Source organism: Galeopterus variegatus, unplaced genomic scaffold (assembly GCF_000696425.1).
Source record: "Galeopterus variegatus unplaced genomic scaffold, G_variegatus-3.0.2 Scaffold13326, whole genome shotgun sequence".
Classification (NCBI taxonomy): Eukaryota; Metazoa; Chordata; class Mammalia; order Dermoptera; family Cynocephalidae; genus Galeopterus; species Galeopterus variegatus.
Genome location: NW_007739437.1, coordinates 6635 through 16685, shown reverse-complemented (window position 1 = coordinate 16685; position 10051 = coordinate 6635). Strand labels below are relative to the sequence as shown.

General features: G+C 35.9%; 1 protein-coding gene across 1 annotated transcript; it reads right to left on the bottom strand.

Annotated features, from left to right (window-relative positions):
• Window positions 1–5652: 5652 nt before the first annotated feature.
• On the bottom strand, window positions 5653–6588 carry LOC103581553 (vomeronasal type-1 receptor 90-like). Its single transcript, XM_008563362.1, has one exon. It carries the CDS (start codon window positions 6586–6588, stop codon window positions 5653–5655), a length of 936 nt encoding a protein of 311 aa, XP_008561584.1.
• Window positions 6589–10051: the final 3463 nt, after the last annotated feature.

Here is a 10051-nt window from a genome sequence, read left to right as displayed (position 1 = left end):
GGAGCAACACCGAGGGTTGCGATCCTGTTGCCGGTCCCGGTCTGGTACGGGCGCGACACTGAGGGTTGAGATCCGTTGCCGGACACGAAAAAAGACAAAAAGGAAAACAAAAAACAAACAAACAAAAAAACCCAAAAGACACAGTCTGACTGATTAGATTAAAAAGTTAGACCCAACTATATTCTGTCTTCAAGAGACTCACCTCACCTGTAAAGACACACACAGACTAAAAGTGAAAGCACACCATACACATGGAAACCAAAATGAGCAGGAGTAGCTATTCTTATGGATAAGATAGACTTTAAACCAAAAACCATAAAATGAGATAAAGAATGGCACTATAAAATGATAAAGAGATCTATCCCTCAAGAAGACATAACAATCAGAAGTATGTATGAACCCACAACTGGAGCAACCAGATATATAAAGCAAACCCTATTAGACCTATAGAAAAAGATAGACCCCAGTACAATAACAGTGGGGGACCTGAACAACCCTCTCTCAGCATTGGACAGATCACCCAGGCAAAGAATCAACAGAGAAACACAGGATTTAAATTACACCTTAGACCAATTGGACCTGGCAGATATCTACAGAACGTTTCATTCAACAGCTACAGAATATATGTTCTTATCATCAGCTCGTGGAAACATTCTCCAGGATAGACCACAGGTTAGGTCACAAATCAAGTCTCAGAAAATTTTAAAAAGTCAAAATCATTTCAATTATCTTTTCAGACCACAATGGATTAAAACTGGAAGCAAAACTCAGGAAACTATACAAATACATGGAAGCTAAACAACAGGCTCCTGAATGATGTATGAGTCAAAAAAGAAATTAAACAGAAAATCAAAAAACTTCTTGAAACTAATGAAAATAAAGACACATTATACCAAAACTTGTGGGATACAGCAAAAGCAGTATTAAGAGAGAACTTTATTGCAATAAACACTCACATCAAAACTATAGAAAGAGTTTAAATAAGTGACCTACTGCTACATCTCAAACAGCTAGAAAAACAAGAACAATCCAAACCTAAAAGTAGTAGACAGAAAGAAATAATTAAGGTCAGAGCAGAACTAAATGAAATAGAGACCCCCCAAAATGATACAAAAGATCAATGAAACAAAACGTTGGTTGTTTGAGAAAGTAAATGAAATAGACAAACCATTAGCTATATTAACAAAACAGAAGAAGAAAGAAAACCAAAATAACAAAAATCAGAATTGAAGAAGGAAACATTACAATCAATACCTCAGAGATACAAAGAATAATTAGAGATTATAATAAACAAGAACATGCCAACAAATTTGAAAACCTGGAGGAATGGGATAAATTTCTGGACACATACAAACTACCAAGACTGAACTGAAAAGAAATAGAGAAAATGAACAGACCAATAACAAGCAACAAGAATTAAGCAGTAATCGGCGGTCTCCCAACAAAGGAAAGGCCAGGACTGGATGGCTTTACTGCTGAATTCTACTAAACCTTTAACAATGAATTAATATCAATTCTCTTCAGACATTCCAGAAAATCAAAACAGAGGCCATTCTCCCAAACTCATTCTATGAGGCAAGCATCACCCTGATACCAAAATCAGACAAAAATACAACAACAAATAAACTACTGGCTAATATCCTTGATGAATATAGATGCAAAAATCCTCAATAAAATATTATCAATCACAATACAGCAGCACATCAAACCAATTATACACCATGATCAAGTGGGATTTATCCCAGGGATGCAAGTATGGTTCAACATATGCCAGTCAATTAATGTGATACACCACATCAACAAAATCAAGAACAAAAACCATACAATTATCTCAGTAGATGCAGAAAAAGCATTCAATAAAATTCAACATCGCTTCATGATGAAGACTCTCATAAAATTAGGTATAGAAGGAAAGTTTCTCAGCACAATAAAAACCATATATGACAAACCTACCACCAATAACATCTTAAATGGGGAAAAGATGAAAGCTTTTCCCTTAAGAGTGGGAACAAGACAAGGAAGCCCACTCTCACCACTCCTATTTAGCATAGTATTGCAAGTACTAGACAGAGCAATCAGGCAAGAGAAAGAAATAAAAGGTATCCAGATTGGAAAAGATGAAATCAAACTTTTGCTGTTTGCAGTTGACATGATCCTATACATAGAAAAACCTAAGGACACTACCAAAAAACTCTTAGAGCTGATAAAGCAATTCAGTAAAGTTGCAGTATACAAAGTTGACATGCAAAAATCAGTAGCATTTTTATATTCCAACAATGAACTAGCAGAAAAAGAAATCAAGAAAGCAAGCCCATTTGCAATAGTCACCAAAAAATAAAACACCTAGGAATCAATTTAACCAAGGAGATGAAAGATCTCTACAACAAGTAGTAGAAAGAAGCCAGGCATAGAAAGAGAAATACCACATGTCCACACTGATAAGTGGGAGCTGAGGAAGGAAGGAAGGAAGGAAGGAAGGAAGGAAGGAAGGAAGGAAGGAAGGAAGGAAGACAACAATCACAATAATTCCTTGAAATTTTGAAAGAAGAGAATGGAACTGAGGTCAGCACAGGTGGGAAAGGGGTAGAGGAAGAGGGTGTTGGGGAAAAATTGGTAAAGGCCACAAAAAATGATTACAATGGGTAAGGTTGGATAAACTAATTAAACTGGTTTGAGCATCACTTATTGCACACAGGTATTGATATTCAATACTGTACCTCACAGATATGCATGATTATGTTTCAATAAAAAAAGAATTTGTAATAAATCATATCGTATTATAACTAAACAAAGTAGATATTTTCAGACATCAAAATATGAATTTAATGAATTTTTTAATATAATAAGTTGATAGGTTTTTGGAAGGATATTTATAATTTTCTGATGTATTTGAATTGGAATTATATATGATTTTTCTTATTTTAATATTTTTTCTCAATTTAACTTACTATATGTGTTTACATAAAATTTTATGTAGTAAGACATGCCAAATCTGAACTAATTCAGAATGCTTAATCATGTTTTGTTCTTTTAAGTTTGAAGATACTTGAAGAAATTTTAAAAAATTACATTAGTTTAAACTCATGATATCATAAATCATAGGGTATTCTTAACATCGTACAATAGCAATTTTTTAACAGGTGGCTATAAAGATGACTTTGTTTATTTCATTGTAGGTGTTTATTTTGTTGCTAATAAAGTGGGGGTTTTTTTGTTTACCATGAAATTATCTGGAAGTATGACCTCCTGTTATTTATCAGTCTTCGTAAGCTAATGATCAGCTGATATGAATGTGAACTGAACATGTTCAACATGAGTTTAAATATTTTCTTAAACAAAATTTGGTTTTAGTACATTAGATTTCCTAAATAAACTAAAACTTATAACACTGATCAGAGTATTAGGTTGGGTAAATTTTTATTGCAGTAAAAGAAAAATAATTTGCAATACTTAAAGAAAATGATCTACATTTTGAAAGTAGTATTATCTAAAGTTAGTATTCCTGATGTTTCTTTCAAAAGTCTGAATGTAGGGCCGGCCCGGTGGTGCACCCGGGAGAGTGCGGCGCTGGGAGTGCAGCGACGCTCCTGCCGCGGGATCAGATCCTATATAGGACTGGCCGGTGTGCTCACTGGCTGAGTGCGGTGCGGGTGACACCACACCAAGGGTTGCGAACCCCTTGCCGGTCACGAAAAAAAGACAAAAAATAAAAAAATAAAAGTCTGAATGTATATTTACTTATTAAAAATATAGTCACCACACTGACAAGATAGGACTGGCCGGTGTGCTCACTGGCTGAGTGCGGTGCGGGTGACACCACACCAAGGGTTGTGAACCCCTTGCCGGTCATGAAAAAAAGACAAAAAATAAAAAAATAAAAGTCTGAATGTATATTTACTTATTAAAAATATAGTCACCACACTGACAAGTAAATTTTGATTTAGTTTCTGAATCATCATAACAAGTTTTCTATTAATGTTTTCTGAATTGAGTAAAAACAGAGTTTTCTAGTATCTACATGTCTTTAAAATAGAAGACAAAGAGGATAGAGTTATGATACTGTTGTAAACAAAATGATGACAGCAATTGTCCATTTGTAGTCACCAGTGCATCAACAACTCAAAAATCTGATTAATAAAAAACCTCTATTTATGTTTCCAAACATTAAAAATAAACAAAACTGATCTGAAGGAAAATTTCCATCACCACCAGATTGAAGGCAGAGAAGGACTGGTTTCATTGTCTCCTCTGCCACCAATCACATGTTCTTCTACTCCACACTTTCCTGAAAGGATCTGCTAAAAGTGGTCTCTCAATTCCATTTGCCCACCTGCTGTTTCAGACCTGATAAATGTTATCTGGTCTCTCACTTAATGCCTTAAGGGCAGCAGAGGCTTTCCAGTTTGCTTAATACTCTCCTCTTAGATTATTCTTCCTATTTAGACTCTGGGGTCACATTTACTTCATAAAAATGCTAAGTATTTAAATGAATGTTTGTCTTAATTGATCCAGAATTTAGAGCACTGGCTTTTTAGGCTGACTAGTCTGCCATATCACCTACAGCAGCAATATCCACCATGCACGTGTGAGGAAGGAGAATCTGACTCACATCGCACAGAAGAAGTATTGCAGAAAGAAAGAAGGTGCTTTGTGAGAAATCCTGACTCTGTGTTGTTTCTATTCTATGTTGTTTCTAGTAGTGTGTTATAACAAGAGTAATATTTGAATGAGTTTATTACATTTGTAAAAACTGAAACAACACCGAACATGATATTGTAGTCATTATATCAAAAGAGATAAATCAATGGTTATAATTTTTGACTTTCTGATTTCCAAAGCTAAATGTACATTAAAGATTCGAAGTTATGTCCTATTCTACCTATTCATTTTAGAATTTATATATAATCTATATGTTTTCATAAGGGCTTATAAATTTCACAATTGTTTAAATATTCCATACTTGTTATTTTTGTTATTTGCTTATGTTACTAAAATACATTTTTTAAAAAATTGTAAGACTTATGTATTATGGCATATATGGAGATTTTCTCCAGATTGTACGTTGTCAATGTTTAAACATTCCCTCATACAAGTTACACATATTCCTTGCACACACATGAATACACAAACACACATACATCTTTAATTAATAAAATCTTCAAATTGTTTAGGTTTTAATTCTCTCTTAATATATTTTTAACAGTTTTCTTGGGGTACAATAGACATACAACAAACTGAACAACTTCAAGCATACAAATTAATACGTTAGGACATCTATAACATACGTGAAACTATAATGACACACACCTAAAAGTTACCTTGTGCCCCTTTTGTAATCCTTTATTTCTAACTCCCCCCTGCCTCCTTCATTCCAAACCATTACTGATAGCTCATTTTCACTTTAAAATTTGATACTGAACAAGACCTCCAATTTATGAGTCTGATTTAAAAATTCAACCATTGTGTTATCTGAGAACTATTTATTATGTATTTGCCAGCCACGTGTATCAAAGTAAAAAGGTTTAACAGAAAAATCATTACTAACTGTACATATTTCAATTAACAAAGTGGGGCTATTCCGTACACCACAATTAATCATTCAGAATACAGTGCCTAGCTCATCTTCAGAGAATTTATTCACCATTGAATGAATTAACACTTACTTTCCTTCCCCCACATGGATGTTAAGAACTTAATGATTCGTTTTTCGGTACTGATGAGCACCAAAGGACTGATGGTGGCGTAGCCATTGCCCACAAGCATCTGGACACACAGGCGAACTGGATCATTGTTCCACAACATTCCTGAGGAGGAGGAGACAACACAGTCCAAAAAGTACATGACCACAAAGAAACTCATGAGCAGCAGTATGGTCCGAGTGGCCCTTTTTCCTGGGGATGCTTTTGGAGAAAGGATGGTGCTGTGGAGATGCTGGAACTGCCGCTTGTGCCTGTTCAGGAGAACCACCATGTATCCACTGGAGAGGGCCATGAGCCCCACAAAGGAAACATCCCGGAAGGTCACCAGTGTGGAAAATACATACCTGAGCAAGTAACTTAGGGGCCAAAGAGAACAGGATTCAGTAACATACATTAGATAGTCTGAGGTCACATTGGGGGTAGAAATAGTGGAAATTATGAAGCGAACACTAACAGACATATTGAAGACCCACAGGAAGAGAAAGACACATGGGTTGTGATGTGAGAATTTATGTTTGAACTTTGCCAGACAGGAGCTCCTGGGGCTGAGGGTGATGGCCTGGAGGACACTCAGCAGGCAGGTGGTAGAGATGGAGAGGCCCCGCATCAACCTGTACAAGTACAGAACTGCCTTACACTCGATGTCATCCCAAAAATTCTGAGACCCAAAAATGTCTGTCGCCATGATTCCCATGGTCAGCAGCATCACTAGGTGGATTAGAGCCAAGTGGCCAATGGTCAGGTCAGTGGCCTTGGGCCTGTGCTCAAGAAGGAACGTGAGGACGTGGAAGACAAGAAGGAGGGCATTGGCAAAGAGCCCAATGCCAAGTTCAGAGAAAAAGGCATTCCTTATGGCAATAAAAGTGTAAAATCTGTTATTTATATTCATCTGATGGTGAGAAGAAGCATATGGTAAATGTCTGAGGAAATAATTTGAAAAATTATCGTCATCACAAATATTGCCACCTTCACCATCTCAACCCACAATGCTGTCACCATCAGAATATGTTTTATTCCTGATGCAACCTTTTCCCCCTTCAATACTCAAATCCACCTCATGCTGTCCCTCCCATAAGCCATCCCACTCTGTCCCTTGTCCTACCACTTCCCCGTTATAGCTGGTTATGCTCACACTTGCTAGGTTCACGCAGTACCTGAATTTTCCTCTACAATATACATTGGTGTATTTTATTCAAGGTAGTTCTTTATTTTATCTAATTTTTGAGATTTTTAAACAAAGGGCAATTAAGAAGCATCATATTTGCCTTTGTATGTGCAGCAACCTGGGTATAAATGTTGGGTATGAAGAAAGGGATTTACCATTTTTGTTGAATTGGGTGAGGCGAACTGCCTGACAGTGGAAGCCTGTCCCTCCGAGCAAAGTGATTCAACCGGACAGCCATGTGCACACTTAATGTTATCTCATGGCTCTCTCTTTTTCTTCTTCGTTCTTTGCAGGACCAAATATTCTTAATAAATAACAGACTAAAAGCAGGGAGTGTAGACTCTGGAGTCAAACAGCGTGAACTTACGTGCAGGGTCTGCCGTTTATCACTAGTGTGAGCTTGAGCAGTCACTCAGCACATGTGGACCCCAGTTATCTCCTGGGCAAAATGCAGGCGGTCATATTGCCCACACCCTACAGGCGTTTAGAGTGGAAACAGGTGAGTAAATGAACCAAATATGAAATGTGTCTGGCAAATAATAACCTTTATAGAAATGTCAGCTGTAAATTTTATTAGTATGGAGTTTCCTGTATATGGGACCTAAAAGAGTTAATGCTGTTCTCTTAAGAATTATCCAGCTGTGTTCCTGCCTAAAAGACCAAGAAGTATCTACTAAAATATTCAACTTCTTTAGCATTACTCATAGGACTCTAATGGAATTCTAGATCTTTACTCTGACTACTCCAAGATAACTACACTCCTAACATGTTTTCATTCTCATGCAAGAAAACCTTTTCTAAGGAAAGAATCCTATTATCAATTATAAGCAGAACCACACTAATTTTTTTTTTTCTTTTTCTCCATTCTAAGGTATGTGGAATCATGGTAGTAGACATAACCACAATTAAAATAGATTTGGGATCATTCTGTTTTAAGGTATATACTTTTTTATATAATTAGAAGACAGGTATCCACCCCCACCCTGAAAGACTCTTCTCCAGAGAAGCCCATGCTTCATGTCTCATTCAAACAAGCAGTAATATTTCTCTAGAGTCATTGGGCATAAGCATAAAATTATACTAGAGAATTTGGTGATGACCTACTTATGAAATACCTCCCTGTGAAATACAGGTATTTGCTATATAATTCAAGCCTTAGAAGCATGAAGTGCATAGCCCATAAAACGTTTCCACTTTTTTTTTCTATTTTTTTACATTTTTACTTTGTTATCTTTAATTTCTTGTTTTTCCACTTTTTTTTATAAGACATTATTTTGCACAAAGACCCTCATTGCCATCTATAAACAAGGATGTAAAGCTAAATTGTTTCATGGCTACTTAGAGCATGTACTTTCATAAGTCTTGGAAAACAGAGATTTTCTAAACCAAAAATTCTTAGCAGCATTATAAAAATAATCTTTTTCTGAAGTAACAATCAGGTAAAGTTACATAATTTTCTCTTAAAACATTCGGCATATTTAAGATTGCTCCCCTGATATGCCCAGGAAAAATAACAGAAAAATATTAATCAGGGATGGCCCATGGCTCACTTGGGAGAATGTGGTGCTAATAACACCAAGGCCACGGGTTTGGATCCCTATACAGGGATGGCCGGTTAGCTCACTTGGGAGAGCGTGGTGCTGACAACACCAAGTCGAGGGTTAAGATCCCCTTACCGGTTATCTTTAAAAAAAGAAAGAAAAAGAAAAATATTAATCAAACAGCTGTCTCCAAGCTTTATGGGTCACACATGATCACATACGCTTAAATAGTATTCTTTGTCTTCTGTGTTCTTATAAATGGCATATATCTATTTCTGTACTTGTATTTCATGTAAATTACAAAATATATACTAATAAGGTTTTTAAAGAATGACATTAAATATATTTAAAAGATAACATTTTAGAATGATGCAATATACTAAAATTAAAACTCTAAAATTGACTTATGCTATTTTTGTGAACTTTCCTTTTATTCAGTTTAATTCACTCAAACAAATCTGAGCCTTACAAATACACATCATAGTAAAACTGGTTAATCATATATAAATCGAGGGAGTAGGACTCCATTACTTTCACTGATATTAGGGGAATGCAGTCCCACAGGCACAAATGTCTAAGGATAGGCAGATGTGGGCAAGTAGCTTGATGTAGACCTTGTTGGGGAAAATCAAAAGGATTGTTAAGTACAGCTTAGGGTGTTCATTTGCCCCTGGGATAGTTATAGTACTGACATCTGAGTCTCTTGGAGTAAAATCAGGAGAAAAGAATCAATTCCATAGTGAAGAAACGGGACACTCCAGAGAAGCTTCGTCACAGATGCTGGGCTACTATTACTGGGAAACCCAAACAGTCCTGCAGGACGATCCTTTTCGCTAATCAACCCAATAATGAAATAAGAACAAGGTGTCCCTTTCTTGCTAAACAGCTTTCATTTGCTTTTTATCATATTCTTTGTGGCTTACTAATAGAAAAGGGAAATCAGTTCACATTTATCTGTCCATTTCAAGTGCATGATATGACAAAGATTGGAAAAACATAGAAAACCCCAGCACAGGATCTAGGCCAGATAATGTTTCCCTTTAACTTCATTTTCCTGCTATTGAAATGGGCTTATCATATCCAGTATCACTGAAAGGAGGAGTATTTTTTACAATGAATAAGATACGGAAAAATACAAATGGACACAGATAGTCTTTCACCTTTCCAAGTTCTGGGATACTGTATTCTTATGTCTTTTGGAAGGAGGAAGGAAAAATAACCATCATCATCATTTTTTTTTCTTTTCTTTCAGTGTGATTGAGCCTCATCCCACTGCTCTGTGACTTGAAATTTCCTAACTGCTAGATCACAGACTTAAGTGCTGCCTTGTGAAATTAAAACTGGGACGAGAAAGGTCTTCATGAGAGAATACTTGTAGATGCTTTGTAGGCATGTGAGGTTATACACTTTATAAGACATTGTTTTGAACAAAGAACCTCATTGCCTTCTAAAGACTCTAAAATTATTTTTAATTGCTCAAACTTTTACATATAATGTATTAAATAATATTTCTAATTGATATATGAATACGAGAGAAGCAAAACTTACTCTATTTAACAAAAACCTAGAATTAAAAATCATCCGTTCCTGATAACTATAAATACAAATTAGTAATGCTTTAGGGTAAAATGACTAGGTAATATAAT

Coding starts and splice junctions, on each gene's coding strand:
- LOC103581553 (XM_008563362.1), bottom strand. CDS start 6,588: ATGAATATAAATAACAGATTTTACACTTTTATTGCCATAAGGAATGCC.